We start from the raw sequence: 15,220 nt of genomic DNA on the forward strand, positions 1-15,220 counted from the left end.
CCCTGCTGAGGTCCATCCAGCAGGACAGTTCCAGGCACTCTGCCTGCCTGTAAAAACTACCTGTACAATGTTTACAATTCCTTTCCAATACCTATCACCTGTGTCAGACAGTGAGCTTCTACTCTGAATCAATCCCAAAGTGCCACCATCACAGCAGAAGATGGAGGCCAAGAAGAAGGAGAAAGGCTGGACACACCCAGATCCCTCCATCTTGCCTCCTGAACCCCCATACCAAAACCCTAAAATCTACTTTTCATCCCGTGATAACTTCACTATTATTCTACCTAATTTGTCATGGCAGATCTTCATCTAAGGTTGGTGATTTGCTCCATGGGTCATAATCAAACCCACAGGTGTTTTGGGCTCTGTGCCAGGGCTTCTGAGCCCCCTAGCAGGGGTTTTGGCTGCTCAGGACAGCCAGGGGGATGTTCTGGGTTCCCATACCCCTCCAGCCAGCTCCCCATCCCATGGGCTGAGGGAGGGACCAGCAGGAATTCCGCCATGCATGGAGGGTAGGAACACCCCCACTGCCTTCCAGGCTGACTCATGGCCAGCACAAAGGTGGATTCCCCAGACATCCAGGGCTCAAGGGCTGTTTGTAGCACTGTTCTGGGTGCCCCAGGTGTGTGTCCAGCTCCCAGCTCAGCTGCATCTCCTACCTGGACTTGGGGCTCTGCAGGTTCTGGCGTGTGAGGAGCCGGGCTGCATAGACACGTTTTTTGTGGATGCTGTACAGTCCTGAGGAGGAAAAGAGTCAGGGAAGGGATTCAGCAGAGCATGGCCAAGGCTTCTGTAGGATCATTGTGGGTTCAGCCCCTCAGACCAGAGCTGACCACAGGGGTTTGACCTCCCTCCTGTGAGCCCAAGGGATCAGGAACCCCAGGGGTGACCCAAACACATTTTTTCAGTGACAGAAGATTCCAAAACCACCCCTGTGACACTCAGGGCAGTGCCCTCACACTGCCCACAGCTCCTCTTGCTGCCAGTGCCACCTGGCTGGCAGGAGAGCGCCTGGGTTTGGGCAGGGCTGAGCTGGTGCTGCAGGAGCTGCAGGAGCCATGCTGAGGGGCCAGGTGTCCATGGGCTGGACCTGCCTTTGCTCCACAATGCTCCACGGAGCAGCCTTGGACAAAATAAGCCTGGAAAGATCCCAATTTTCCAGCTCCTTGCTTCAAAAAACGGGGTCAGGAGGAGGGAGAGCAGATCATGCCCAAACATCTCTGTTACAGACACAGACAGGACCGGCCTGAGGGGCCTGGGGCTGTTCCTTGGGCATGGGATGGGGGGAAAGGCAGGGCTGAAACACTGGGGATTTAACAGAGACAAAATTGGGGTCAGGAGGAGGGCTGGGGGTGGAACACAAGGGCAAGGGAATACAAGGGAGGAAAACTGCTTGGGACAGGAGGGGTTTAACAACTGGATGTGGGAGCAAGGGGTTTGACACTTGGTAGAAATGTAGCTAAGTAGCAAAGAGATAAACTGACACCTAGCTCAATTGAATAACAAAGAAAGTCTGTGTCACTCTAAAAGCAGGGGGGAAAAAAGCCTAAAAAACTACCAAACAACGAATCAAACAATAACCTGCAAAATAAAAACACACTGCAACATCGGAGCAGACCATGCCCAAACATCTCTGTTACAGACACAGACAGGGATTGGCCTGAAGGGCCTGAGGCTGCTCCTTGGGCATGGGATGGGGGGAAAGGCAGGGCTGAAACACTGGGGATTTAACAGAGACAAAAAAAGGGGTCATGAGCAGATCATGCCCAAACATCTCTGTTACAGGACCAGCCTGAGGGGCCTGGGGTTGTTCCTTGGGCATGGGATGGGGGGGAAAGGCAGGGCTGAAACACTGGGGATTTAACAGAGACAAAGAAACAGGGTCAGGACAAGGGAGAGCAGATCAGGTCCAAGCATCTCTGTTACAGACACAGACAGGACTGGCCTGAGGGGCCTGGGGCTGCTCCTTGGGCATGGGATGGGGGGAAAGGCAGGGCTGAAACACTGGGAATTCAACAGAGACAAAAAAAAGGGGTTTGGCCCCTCTACCCCTGTGTGTTGCCCATGTTCCCCACAGGCAGAGCCCCCCAGGCCTGTACCTTGTGTGAGCTCCGGGGCCTCAGCCACGTAGGTCAGGCGGAACTTGCTCCTCTTCCAGCTGCGGTCGTTGCTGATCAGGGAGTTGTTGGCTTTCTCGATGTTCACGTCGTCCCCCACGCAGAACACGTCACACGCTGCCTGCAGCACCCACCAGGCCCTCAGGCACCCCCTCAGCCCAGCCCCGCTGACCCCCTCACCCAGCCCACACGGACAAGGAGCCCCCAGCAGCGCGGGGCTGTACCAGTGGCCATGGCCATGGCTCTCCTGGTGGTGCTCTCCTTCCCACCTATCTGGGATGATGCAGGGATTCAACACATTGGTGACCTTTGGGTGGCCAGCACAAAGCAGAGCATCAGCTCCACCCTCTTTACTGTGGGCTGGGGCGGTGCTGGAGTGTCCCGGGGCCAGGAAGGGGAGGCTGGGTTCGGATCCAGTTCCAAGCTCCGTCCTTCTCCCCCCTGCTCCTCCCTGCAGCCCCAGGTTACCTTGAAGACCTTCTTGGCCCAGGTCCTGAAGGATTCCTCCTGGCCACAGAGCTCATCCCCCTCTCCCATGCGGAGGATCCTCTCTCCCCCCAGCTCCTCCAGGAGCGTGTCCACGGCGCGGGCGAAGGCGCAGAAGTGGGGGTAAGCCCTGGAGCCCAGCCCAAACACGGAGAACCTGCGCAAAGACGGCTCAGCTGTGGCTGCTCAGCTGGGAGGGACCCTGAGGGGGAAGGTAATCCCACCAGAAGACACCAGAGTTTATTAATGTGGTCCCTAAATTGTAGGGCTCACAATTCTCTCAGCACACAAGGTGATGAGCAGTTTTCAACCTCAGTGTGCAGTGGGGTGACTCACCACAATGCAGCTGTTTTCACTTACTATATGAACAATTTATTCTCAGAATTCACTTGATGTGTGGCTTTGGTGAAAATTTGCAGTTTGTGCTGCACTGGAGACCACATGTCTGGGTAGCAAGTCAGCAAATGACAGGTCAAGTTCAAAAGCTTCATCCAGATATAGCTATTAAGTTTTAAAAATCGCAGCTACTGATCTGGATTACTTCAGTTCAGAAGCAGGTCTCACAGAAACATGACAGGAAAAAGGATATTTTAAATTTGCCAGAGCACAGCTGGCCCCTCCTGTCCCACCACCACCCACAGCAGCCTGGAGGGGTCTGCACATCGCCCCAACACCTCGGGGTGAGGTGGGGTCTGTGCAGCACTGGCTCCTGCCCTGTCCCTTTACCTGACGTTTGCCAGGGGCCCCGTGCTCTCGAAGTTGTCCCTGGGGTCAGGGCCATCGCTGGAGGATTTCCGTGCGTCCGAGTAGGAGGAGACGCTGTTGAACCGGACCTTGTAGCTCCTGTGGGCAACAACAGCAGCCAGGCTCACACTGGGGGCACCCCCTGGCTTGGGGCTCACAGAGGGGCTCCAAAGCAGAGCTCAGGGCTCATGATTCCACCAGCAGGCAGTGCGGGAAGAGCAGAGGAATGTGCTCCCTCCGGGGGGTAGAGCCATAGCAACCCCTGAGCATCCCCAGCTGGAGCAGGGATGCTCCATGAGGTCCTGGTCACCTCCCATTGTGGTGCTGGCCACCACAGTGACACAGAGCTGCCAGGACCTTGGGCTTTACCTGCCCTTCCCTGGCAGCACACAAGGTCGGGTGTGTGTGTCTGAAGAGATATTCTGAGGGTTCTTTCATTCATAGGAAGTGGGAAATTAAAAAAAAAACAAAACAAAAACCAGAGTGAGAGAAGAAGGGGTGAGGAGGGGGAAGGGGAGCCGAGAAAAAAAAATAAAATCTGACAACAGCAGAAGTATTTCTGAATTGAGCCATCTCCCAAAATTGCTCCGCACAAGAGTTTCTAAATTTACAGGCAGAGCAGTGAGCAGTGAGCAGCGCTGTGTGCATGAGTCACGGCACAGCTCCTGCAGCCGGCACGGCCCGGCCCGGAACAGCATGGCCCGGCATGGCATGGCACAGCATGGCATGGCCCGGCATGGCATGGCATGGCATGGCACGGCATGGCATGGCATGGCCCAGAACGGCATGGCCTGGCATGGCACAGCATGGCCCAGCATGGCATGGCATGGCATGGCACAGCACGGCACGGCATGGCATGGTACGGCATGGCACAGCACAGCTCCTGCAGCCGGCACGGCACGGCCCTGCCCAGCACGGCACAGCCCTGCCCAGCATGGCACGGCATGGCCCGGCATGGCATGGCACGGCATGGCATGGTCCGGCACAGCACGGCACGGCCCGGAATGGCATGGCATGGCACGGCATGGCATGCATGGTCCGGCATGGCCCGGCAGGGCATGGCACGGCCCGGCCCGGCATGGCCCGGCACAGACGGCACAGCACGGCATGGCATGGCATGGCACGGCTCCTGCAGCCGGCGCGGCACGGCGTGGCATGGAACAGCACAGCATGGGAGAGCACGGCCTGAGTCAGGGACAGCCGGGTCACAGGGCCCCAGGCCCACCTCTGACAGTGACAGCCGGGTCACAGTGCCACCTCTGGCAGGGACAGCCAGGGCCACCTCTGGCAGGGACAGCCGGGTCACAGTGCCACCTCTGGCAGGGACAGCCAGGCCCACCTCTGACAGTGACAGCCGGGTCACAGTGCCACCTCTGGCAGGGACAGCCAGGGCCACCTCTGGCAGGGACAGCCGGGTCACAGTGCCACCTCTGGCAGGGACAGCCAGGCCCACCTCTGACAGTGACAGCCGGGTCACAGTGCCACCTCTGGCAGGGACAGCCAGGGCCACCTCTGACAGTGACAGCCGGGTCACAGGGCCCCAGTGCCACCTCTGCCCCCCAGCCTCCCCCCTCTCCCCAGACCTCCACGCTTTTCTGCTCCTCCACTCTGCTGGCCCTGGCCATGGCCTCCCCTGGGTTATCCCGGGTTAGGGGCCCTCCCTCCCCGGCCTCTGAGGTGCTCCCAGCTCATCTTGCAGTGTGGGGGATTTTCTGCAACCCAGGCTCTGTTCAGGGCAGCAGAACCCTCTGGATTAGAGGAACACAAAGCCCAAATTGCCCAGCTGGGTGCTGGGCCCAAGGCTGGGACAGCAGCTGGAATGAGAAGGTCCCTGTGGTGTGGGATGGATGGGCTGCACTTCAACAGCAGGTTTGGAATAGGAATGCTTTGGAAAACCCTTGGGAAACCCTTGCTGTAAGACATGAGGAGCCAAATACCAAGCCCAGCACAGCCTCAGGGCTGTGGGCAGAGAGCCCTGACAGGCTCCTGTGACACTGTCACACTAAGGCCACCCTGCCCTGAGGGGTCTCAGCATTCCCTGGGGAGCTGGGATCCCTCAGGGCTGCATGGGCAGGAGCTGCTCTCTCCAGGTGCCTTTAACCAGGCTGACACTGTCCCTCTTCCCCCCACTGCCTCCTCCAGGTCTCCTTTTCTCATTGCAAAAGGTTTTTTGTGTGCTTGATGCTAGCAAGCTCCTGGATATTGGTTGGGGCAATCCCGAAAAGAGAAGCTGTGGATCCCTGGATCCCTGAAAGTGTCCAAGGCCAGGCTGGATGGGCCTTGGAGCAGCCTGGGACAGTGCAGGGTGTCCCTGCCTGGCTCTTAGAAACTCCCACCAGTCCTTAAATCACACTTGGAGGTGTCTGGGACAAGCAAACACCGAGCTCAGGGGCTTTAACCTCCTCAAATCTGCCTGACCAGCCATGGGCAGCACCTCTGCACCCAAGGAGAAGATCCTTGGGATGAGAACCATGTGTGGAATGCTCCTTCTCCATCCTCACCCCTCCAGGGCAGCCTGCTCTGTCACTGTCCCCATTGAGGCACGAGGCCATGAGGAGCCTGCTGGGTTTTCAGCTGGGCAGCCCTGCAGGGATCCATCAGCAGGGCCAGCTCTGGAGAGCCACAGACTGGTCCCTGTGTGTTTGTCACCAGCCTGGGGACAGGGCCATCATAGACAGACTGGTCCCTGTGTGTTTGTCACCAGCCTGGGGACAGGGCCATCCCAGCACAGACTGGTCCCTGTGTGTTTGTCACCAGCCTGGAGCCAGGGCCATCCCAGCACAGACTGGTCCCTGTGTGTTTGTCACCATCCTGGGGACAGGGCCATCCCAGCACAGACTGGTCCCTGTGTTTGTCACCCCTCTGGAGCCAGGGCCATCCCAGCACAGACTGGTCCCTGTGTGTTTGTCACCATCCTGGGGACAGGGCCATCCCAGCACAGACTGGTCCCTGTGTGTTTGTCACCCCTCTGGAGCCAGGGCCATCCCAGCACAGACTGGTCCCTGTGTGTTTGTCACCATCCTGGGGACAGGGCCATCCCAGCACAGACTGGTCCCTGTGTTTGTCACCCCTCTGGAGCCAGGGCCATCCCAGCACAGACTGGTCCCTGTGTGTTTGTCACCATCCTGGGGACAGGGCCATCCCAGCACAGACTGGTCCCTGTGTTTGTCACCCCTCTGGAGCCAGGGCCATCCCAGCACAGACTGGTCCCTGTGTGTTTGTCACCAGCCTGGGGACAGGGCCATCCCAGCACAGACTGGTCCCTGTGTTTGTCACCACCCTGGTGACACTGCCCTGAGCCAGGGTGCTGGAATTGCCCTGGATCCCTCCTGAATTAAGGAGCAGCCCTGTGCCAGTTGTCAGCTCAGGAGATATTCCAGGGCACAGCAGTGACCCAGTTCAGGGAAATATTTTATTCTTCACAGCTAAAATTAGAGGAGACCCCAAATGATCATTGTCAGAGCCCTCCCTTCCTTCCCCCCCTGGGATCTGCACAAAGCTCATCCTCCCCTGAAGGGGGATTTTCTACAATCCCACATTCTGTCTCCTAGGTACCGGTTACAAACATCACAGGATTATCACAGCTCTTATTTTCCCTAGAAATCTTTTCACACCATGCATGGAGCTAAATCTGGTTCTCCAGCCCTCCCCCACCTACATCTGCAAGGCTGGGAACTCCCTTCTACCTCCAACTCTTACTATTTTGGTGCCTCCTGGACAGGCCCTGGCTCTCAGAATTGATGATTTTGGGAAAATTCCTACTTTTATATGTTGTTTTCACAGATTCCTGCCTCTTCAAGATGAAGAGAGAAGCTTTGAAGTGTCACCCCAGGGAATTACAAGCTGGGATCCACAGGCACCCCTGACTCTGGGTTTTTGTCCTCCCTGGGACCTCCAATCTCTCCATTCCCTGGGTCTCCAGGCAGGTCCCATTCCTGGATATTTGCAAATGTGAGATCTGCCCGAGGATTTCCCACTCCCCTGTGAGAGGATGAAGGCAGGGAAACCTGTCCTGCATGCTGGGGTTTGGACTGGGAGGGGAAAGGGTTGGAGTGGGAGGGGAAGGGGTTGGGGTGCTCTTACTTCCTCTCCTCCAGGTTGGAGTTGGGATTCTTCATCTCCATTAATGCACAGCCAAATTTCTACAGAAAAAGAACAAAAAAAGGCCATCAGTTTTGCCAGGTTTTGCAGGAAACCAAGCCCTGAGCTCAGCCTGGGCTGTGGCTCTGCTCCCTGCTCGCTGCCCAGCTCACAGCCCCCCAGCCAGGGCACTGTCACCTTCTGTGTGACACTGCTGGGGTCACACAGCACGAACTGAACATTGGACCAGTGGCTGTGTCATGGCATGGAACCAGGAGATGTCCCTGCTCCAGAGCAGCCTGGAGGCAGCTGCAGCACCTGGACCTGTTTTGGGTCCTTCCAGCTCAGTCTGAGCCAAAAGGGGACATTCCTGGTCCTGTCCCCTGCTGTCCCCTGCTGTCCCTGCTGTCCCCTGCTGTCCTACCTCTCCGTTCTCAGGGGGGTCCCCGTTGCCGAAGGTGCTGGTGACCACCAGGACCATGGTCTCGTGCTCCAGGTGCACCACATCATACTCATCCATGGCCATCACCTGGGGGCACAGAGAGGGCACAGAGAGCTGGGAGCCTCCTGGGCAGGCTGGGGATGGGGACAGCACGTCCCTGCTGGGACCTCTGCATGGGGAGGGTGGGAACAGGAGCCCGGAGGGACAGGGCCAGCCCTGGGGCTGCCACCCCAGGGGCCACAGCTGCAATCAGGGCAGGAAATCAGGGATTTTCCTCCACCCCAGACCCACAGGGGCACACCCTGAAGGCCCCTGGCAGCTGTTTTCACACCATGATCTCACACCCAGCACGTGTCAGGAGCAATACCTTGGCATCAAAGGCGTGTTTGAAGATCTCACAGAGGGTTTTTGCATAGACCTGGGACTTCCCTGTTTCTGTGGCATACAGGATGGTGGCCTTGACTCTCTTGGCCATGGCTTGGCCCATCAGCTTGGCTGAGAACTTCACAGCCCTGGGAAGCAGGAATAAATCCCAGTCAGAACTTGGACCTGACCCATCCCTCTAGGCCAGACCTTTTTATTTCCTATTAAATCAGCAGCCTTACAAAGCTGCAGCATCAATTTTTTGGTTGTCACATGGCAAACAGAGAAGCCTGGAAGAGCTCGATTTGTCAGAGAGGAAGAGGAGATGGGGGAGCTTGAACAGAGCTCAAATACCTGGATGGGGTGAAGGAGGAAAATGCTAAACCAGGCATGGAGGTGGTGTTTCTGCAGGGGCACAGGAGCAGGAGAAGGATCAGAGGCAGGGAAAATAAAAAAGAAGGGAAGGGAAGGGAAGGGAAGGGAAGGGAAGGGAAGGGAAGGGAAGGGAAGGGAAGGGAAGGGAAGGGAAAGGAAGAGAAGAGAAGAGAAGAGAAGAGAAGAGAAGAGAAGAGAAGAGAAGAGAAGAGAAGAGAAAGCTGGAACCAACCAGAGCTGGAGCTACAGGAGGAACAGCAGCTCCTCCATCCCTTAAATCCAACCCAGCCCTGCTGCACACAGAGCCTGGGGACACCCAGGTCACACCCAGCTGTCCCAGTGCCTGTGATTTGCACTCTGGCGACCTTCCCTGGGAGGAGCAGGCCGGGGGTGGCACATTTACCCCAGCCTTGTGCCCAGCTGGCTCTTTCCCGTGCCTCAGCCATGCCTGGGGGCTTTTCCTCCAGGTTTCCCCCTGGCTCAGGCACACAGAGGGGCCCTGGGGGTCCCCAGCCTCTCTCCAACCCTGGCCCAGGTGATGCAGCACCAGGAATGCTGATTCCTTGGCTGTGGCACCACTGGGAGCACTGTGATGGGGACAGGGATTGAGGGTTTGTTGTTTTAGGGACATTTATAGCACATCAACACTGGTTTTCCTACATGCCAAACATTTTTTTTTTACTAAGTGGACCACCAAGCTTTTAAATGGGGCCACCAGAAAAGCAGAAATCCATCAGGTCTGGATTTAGGCTGCTGTTGCAGCAGGGAAAGGTGATTTTAGGGAGTCTGAGGGAGCACAAAGCATCTCTGGCCTCTGCAGCAGGAAGGGCTGCCTGATTCACTCTGACAGCCCTTGCCCCGGGTTTTTGAGTTCAGCAGGGCTCCTGCAGCCCCTTTAGAGGAGCTGTGGGGAACAGAGGCTGCAGCTGGGGTGTGACTGTGTTCACAGGGGTCTTATGTTGAGGGAAGAGATGAGGATCTGACTCCATGTTTCAGAAGGCTTGATTTCTTATTTTATGATATATATAAAATAATAAATCAAGCTTATCAAAACTATACTAAAATAGAAAAAAAAGTTTCATCAGAAATCTAGCTAAGCTAAGAATAGAAAAGAATGATAACAAAAGTTTGTGGCTCAGACAAAGAGCCTGAGCCAGCTGGGCTGTGATTGGCCATTAATTACAAACAACTCTATGAGACCAATCCCAGATGCACCTGTTGCATTCCACAGCAGCAGATAATCATGGTTTACATTTTGTTCCTGAGGCCTCTCAGCTTCTCAGGAGGAAAAATCCTAAAGAAAAGATTTTTCATAAAAGATGTCTGCGACACTGGAGTGGTCACACCGGGCAGGAGGAGCCCAGCTTCCCCCTGCCCCTCCTGCCCAGGAATACTCTGGCTTTGGGGAATCATTTAGGGAGGACAAAAAGAGGGAAGAAGAGGTAGAAACTCCTGCAGGCTGGTTTATCCTGCCTGCCCCTGGCAGGGTCAGCCTCAGGAACATTTCTGTTTGCTGCTGCATCACCACTCTCAGTGCAGTTCTGGCCCCTGTCCCCAGGGCAGGGACTGCAGGTCTGGAGGCTCAGATCTGGCCAGATTTTTGAGTCTGAGCAGGCACCAAATCATGCTCAAGGCTCTGGGCTCAGGCTGCCTCTTCTTCAGCTGATAAGCTCAGATCCAGACAGGATTAATGGTGAATTACGAAAACAATTCCTTTCCCTACACCAGGAACAATGGAGATTTTGTTTTAAATGACCTGCCACGCTCACATTTTTATAAAACCATCCCTCAATGGGGCAGAGGGGAGCAATAAAAGCATTTTTTTTCTCCAAACTCCATGAATCCTCCTGCTCTTCCCCCGGCCCCAGTGTCACATTCCTCAGCTGCTGCTCCTGTTTATGGATGCACCACGGAGAGCAGCTCGCAGGAGGTGACAGCTGAAGAGTGGGAGCAAATTGATGGCAGGGATTTGGGGAAACTGAAGCATGGGGAGATGCTGTGACGAGCCAGGGCCACCTGGCAGCCTGGCCACCGTCCCCAGGGCACACCCAGCCCGCTCCTGCCTTGGCCCAGGGCTCTGCTGCCACAGAACCAGCAGCTCCTCTCTGCCAATGGCCCCCAGGGGAGGAATTTGGGCCAGAATCAGCCAAATTGTGCTTCATTCCTGCATCCCTGCTGCTGAGGAGCCTTGGCAGGGAAGAGGGACTGGGGTGGCCCCTTGCCAGGGGTCAACTGACCATGAAGTGCAAATCTCAGCTCAGCCCTGATCCATCTGCTGCCTGCAGGGAGATTCCTCATTCCCATCTCCCCCCTTCCTTCCAAAGCAGGTGTTTGGAGGGCTGGGCACACACTGGGGGCAGGTTCTCCTCATGTAGGGAAAAGTCAATGGGAAAAGAAGGAATATGGACAGGAGTTGGATCTCCTAAGTGCCAGCACAGCCCTGATGAAGGAGGGGGAATCTTCCTGCCCCAAGGGAAGGAAAAATGGGCAAAACACCCTCCAAAAGTGGGAAAGCCATCCCTGAGAATCAAAACCTGCTAACCAGAGAATGAACAGCTTGGGAGAACAAACAATACTCAGGATCTGGGATTCACCTGGTCACACCCCTTTTGGTGGTCTGAGGGGGTGCTCAAAGGACTGCCTGTGTCCCCAGATGTCCCTGATGGCAGGTAAAGCCTTCAGTGGCCCAAAGCCCAGGCTCAGAGCCCATCATCTGTAGGCTGCTGCACACACCCACAGGGTGCCTAAATCCAGGAGCAGCCCCAAACATTCCAGGCCTTTCCAGAGCCTGCTGGTACTCACTTTGCCAGCTTCTTAAAGCCAATGGCCCTCTTCTTGGTGGGTGTCCCATTGACCCCTTTCCAGACGTGGGTGTTCCAGGGATCCGGCTAGGAGAGGGAAAAGCAGGATCAGAGGGTGGGGAGTGCCCAGGGCTTGGAGAAATGCAGCATCCACAGCACTGAGAGTTAAATTCTCCCCGTCAGGAAGGGGAAAATGCAGCATCCACAGCACTGAGAGTTAAATTCTCCCTGTCAGGAAGGGGAGGAATAGCTGCTACTGCACAGCTCTGCCTCTCCTCTCTGTGTCCCTGATCCTTGGAGCCTTGTGGGGGGTTTGTTTGGGCAATGGAACATGCCCAGGAAAATTGCCATCTAATAAACCCTCCTGGCTTGTAGCAGCATCTGGCCAATTGCTCTGTCACCTCTCGAGAGCAGCGTTAATAGGCCACAGCCAAAAAGAAGACAACGCCAGAAGGGGAGAGGTGATGGAAACAGATCCTTTCCCCTGCTCTGCCACAGGTTTTTTCCCCTAAGAGGCCCTTTGGGAAGGGGAGGCAGCTGAAGGCAGGAGCAGGCACACAGAAACTCATCCTGTGCCCTTGCAGGCTGCAGTCAGAGCCAGGAAGCATCGGGGTGCCTGGTGGGCTGGGCAAGGAGTGAACAGACTGCTCCTGCTCTGGGATTATTCCTTAAGGGCTCTTGACTAAAGGTCACATTGTGTGGAAAGCACCGGAGCAGGGAAGGCTGGATAACGAGGGAGTGCTTGGGAGGGGATTTTCCTCAGGGTCTGCAGGGTTCAACAGCCCAGCAGCAGCGTTTGAGCCCCTGTCCCACTGCTGGATCCCCTGGGTGCAGGACCATCCTCTCAAACCTGCAGGCTGGAATGGGATATGGGATATGGGATATGGGATATGGGACTTGGGATATAGGGTATGGGATATGGGATATGGGATCCAGGAGCCATCGTCTCAAACCTGCAGGCTGGGATATGGGATATGGGATTTGGGATATGGCATTTGGGATATGGCATTTGGGATATGGGATCCAGGAGCCATATCCACTCAAACCTGCAGGCTGGAATGGGATATGGGATATAGGATATGGGACATGGGACATGGGATATGGGCTATGGGATTTGGGATACAGCAGCCATCCTCTGAAACCTGCAGGCTGGAATGGGGTATGGGATATGGGATATGGGATATGGCATTTGGGGTACAGGAGCTATATCCACTCAAACCTGCAGGCTGGAATGGGATATAGGACATTGGATATGGAGTATGGGATTTGGGATATGGGATTTGGGATATGGGATATGGGATCCAGGAGCCATCCTCTCAAACCTGCAGGCTGGAATGGGATATGGGATATTGGATATGGGATACAGGAGCCATGTCCACTCAAACCTACAGGCTGGGATGGGATATGGGATGTGGGATATGGGATATGGGATGTGGGATATGGGATATAGGAGCCATTCTCTCAAACCTGCAGGCTGGGATGGGATATGGGATGTGGGATATGGGATATAGGAGCCACTCTCTCAAACCTGCAGGCTAGGATGGGATATGGGATATAGGATTTGGGATCCAGGAGCCATATCCACTCAAACCTGCAGGCTGAAATGGGATCCAGGAGCCTTCCAGGCCGTTTCCTCACCCACCCATTAGGCACTTCCAAAGTGTGATTAAAAACTGGGAGCTCAGGTGTCCCACATCCCCATGGAGGGGCAAAGCCCCATTATTACACTATAATGCTGGGGTGAAACATCCATTGTGCAGGAGTTGGATGGTGTCCGTGTCCTTCCTGCACCTCCTGAACTCCCGCTCCCGCCCCGCCCTGGGCCAGACGCACGGTGGAGGGTGGGGACAGCACCTGGTACTCAAAGGAGGGCGTCAGGCGGTAGTTGAGCATCTCCTGGTGGAAGACGGGGGTGATGCTGCCCGACATGGGCGGCACAATCCACACCCAGTCGGCGGGACAGCCCCCCCGGCACCGGTACTCATTCTCCATGTGCTTGATGAAGGACTCGGTGGCCGAGTGGTGATCCACGATTGTCACCTTGTCACTCTGCAGGGGGACAAGAGAGCAGAGCCAGCAGCTGTCAACACATCCCAGAGGGAAAAAGCCATGACTTTACATCTGGAGCTGTTTGTCCCAAATATTCCTTACTCCCATGGTCTTTGGGGATGATCCAAGGTGGCTGCTGACCCTGGTCTTCCAAGGGGGCTCTAAAGTGCTTTGAGAATAGATGTGCTATGGGAGCCCTGTTCCCCCTGCTAATTGTCCTTGGCCAAGCAAAGATGGGATGGATGGGATGGATGGGACGGATGGGATGGATGGGATGGATGGGATGGATGGGATGGATGGGATGGAGCATCCTCTGCTCAGACCCTTGGGAAGCTCTTCCAGCAGGGCAGCTCCAACCCAGCTCTGGGAAGGACTTTCCCCCTTTGAGGCTGGCTCACCAAGGACTGGTTTTGCTACTCAGCCTTTAGGTGCAGGCTGGGGGAGAGCCTGGGCCAGTTCCTGCCTCACGGATATGTCAGAAGGGCTGGATTTTCCCCCTGCTGGGATATTCCTTCTGGACCAGCAGGACTCAGGTGCTGGTGGTGTTGTTTTACAACATCCAGAGTGTGGAGATTATTAAATCTCACTGCAGCAGCCCAAATTCAGGAGCACAGCCCAATTTCAGCCACTGTGCTTGGGTGGATGTCTCCACACTTGTCCCACCCTGTCCCTGTGTCCCTCCAGCTGGCCCAGGCACAGCAGGGTCTGAGTGAGGTACCTGGAAGCTGTAGAGCACAGCGATGTTGATCTCCACCAGCGCCTGGTCCTTCCACAGCGAGGATGTTTTCCTCATATCCAGGTTCATTTTCTTGGCCACTTGCTGTAACAACACATGGCAGGAGGGGAAGGACTTAATGGCCAAGAAACAAGGATGGGAGAGGTCTGCTTGGGGAGAGGAACCCAGAGGAGAGGCCCAGGCTGGCACAAGGCACCCACAGGGCAGGGAAGGGCTGATGCTGTGCCTCCCTCTGGGAAGAAATCCTATCTTTTCCTCTCCATGGCAGGAGCATGGCCTTTCCTCCTCCATGAGCAGAGGCAGCTGGCCAAATGCTGCTGAGGAGGCCTCCAGGAGCAGCTGGACACTGCTCTGGTGTTCAGGAGACTGGGGAGGGATGGAGCCCCTGTTATAACACAGCATTCCCTGGGAGGTTTTGATGGATCCAGACCCCTGCACAGGCACCTTCCCATGGCTTGGCTTTGTCCCTCCCAGTGTGGGCAGTCCCTGAGCCATGGGACCAGCTGGAGGGTCCCCAAGGGCTCACACATCCCTGAGGAGCCACCAAGGGTCTCTCCACCCTTTCATGTTTCGGCACTTGGCCTCAACTGAGCACATGACCAGGCCTGCTGATCCCTAAGATTCTTTGGGAAGCCTGTGGGAAGCTCCACAGGGATCACACTGGCTGTGTCAGACACCTGCTGTCCCCACAGGACACAGAGACCTTGCCAGCCTCAGCCATGTGGCTCCAGGAGAATTCACAGAATTCACAGAATGACCTGGTTGGAAGAGACCTTCAAGACCATCGAGTCCAACCCAGCCCCAACACCTCAACCAGACCCTGGCACCCAGTGCTACCATCCAGGCTTTGTTAAACACATCCAGGGATGGTGACTCCACCACTTCCCCAGGAAGCCATTCCAGAACTTTATCACTCATGCAAAACTTTTTCCTGATATCCAACCTGTATTTCCCTTGACACAGTTTGAGGCTATGTGCTCTGGTTCTGTCAGTTCCTGGAGAAAGAGCCCAACCCCACCTGGCCACA

General features: G+C 55.8%; 1 protein-coding gene across 4 annotated transcripts in view; it reads right to left on the bottom strand.

Annotated features, from left to right (window-relative positions):
- Positions 1–15,220, bottom strand: part of NOS1 (nitric oxide synthase 1) — an 87,405-nt gene that overhangs the window by 14,563 nt on the left and 57,622 nt on the right. For all 4 annotated transcript variants that reach the window (XM_077187580.1, XM_077187579.1, XM_077187578.1 and 1 more), the window contains exons 11-20: positions 14,176–14,277; positions 13,263–13,457; positions 11,410–11,495; positions 8,237–8,381; positions 7,852–7,956; positions 7,431–7,489; positions 3,330–3,446; positions 2,586–2,760; positions 2,100–2,238; positions 660–738 (exon numbers count right to left, since the gene is read on the bottom strand). In XM_077187580.1, the coding sequence (XP_077043695.1) occupies positions 660–738; positions 2,100–2,238; positions 2,586–2,760; positions 3,330–3,446; positions 7,431–7,489; positions 7,852–7,956; positions 8,237–8,381; positions 11,410–11,495; positions 13,263–13,457; positions 14,176–14,277 (1,202 nt within the window). The remainder of the gene's footprint in view (positions 1–659; positions 739–2,099; positions 2,239–2,585; positions 2,761–3,329; positions 3,447–7,430; positions 7,490–7,851; positions 7,957–8,236; positions 8,382–11,409; positions 11,496–13,262; positions 13,458–14,175; positions 14,278–15,220) is intronic.

Source organism: Agelaius phoeniceus, chromosome 18 (assembly GCF_051311805.1).
Source record: "Agelaius phoeniceus isolate bAgePho1 chromosome 18, bAgePho1.hap1, whole genome shotgun sequence".
In the NCBI taxonomy this organism is placed as follows: domain Eukaryota; kingdom Metazoa; phylum Chordata; class Aves; order Passeriformes; family Icteridae; genus Agelaius; species Agelaius phoeniceus.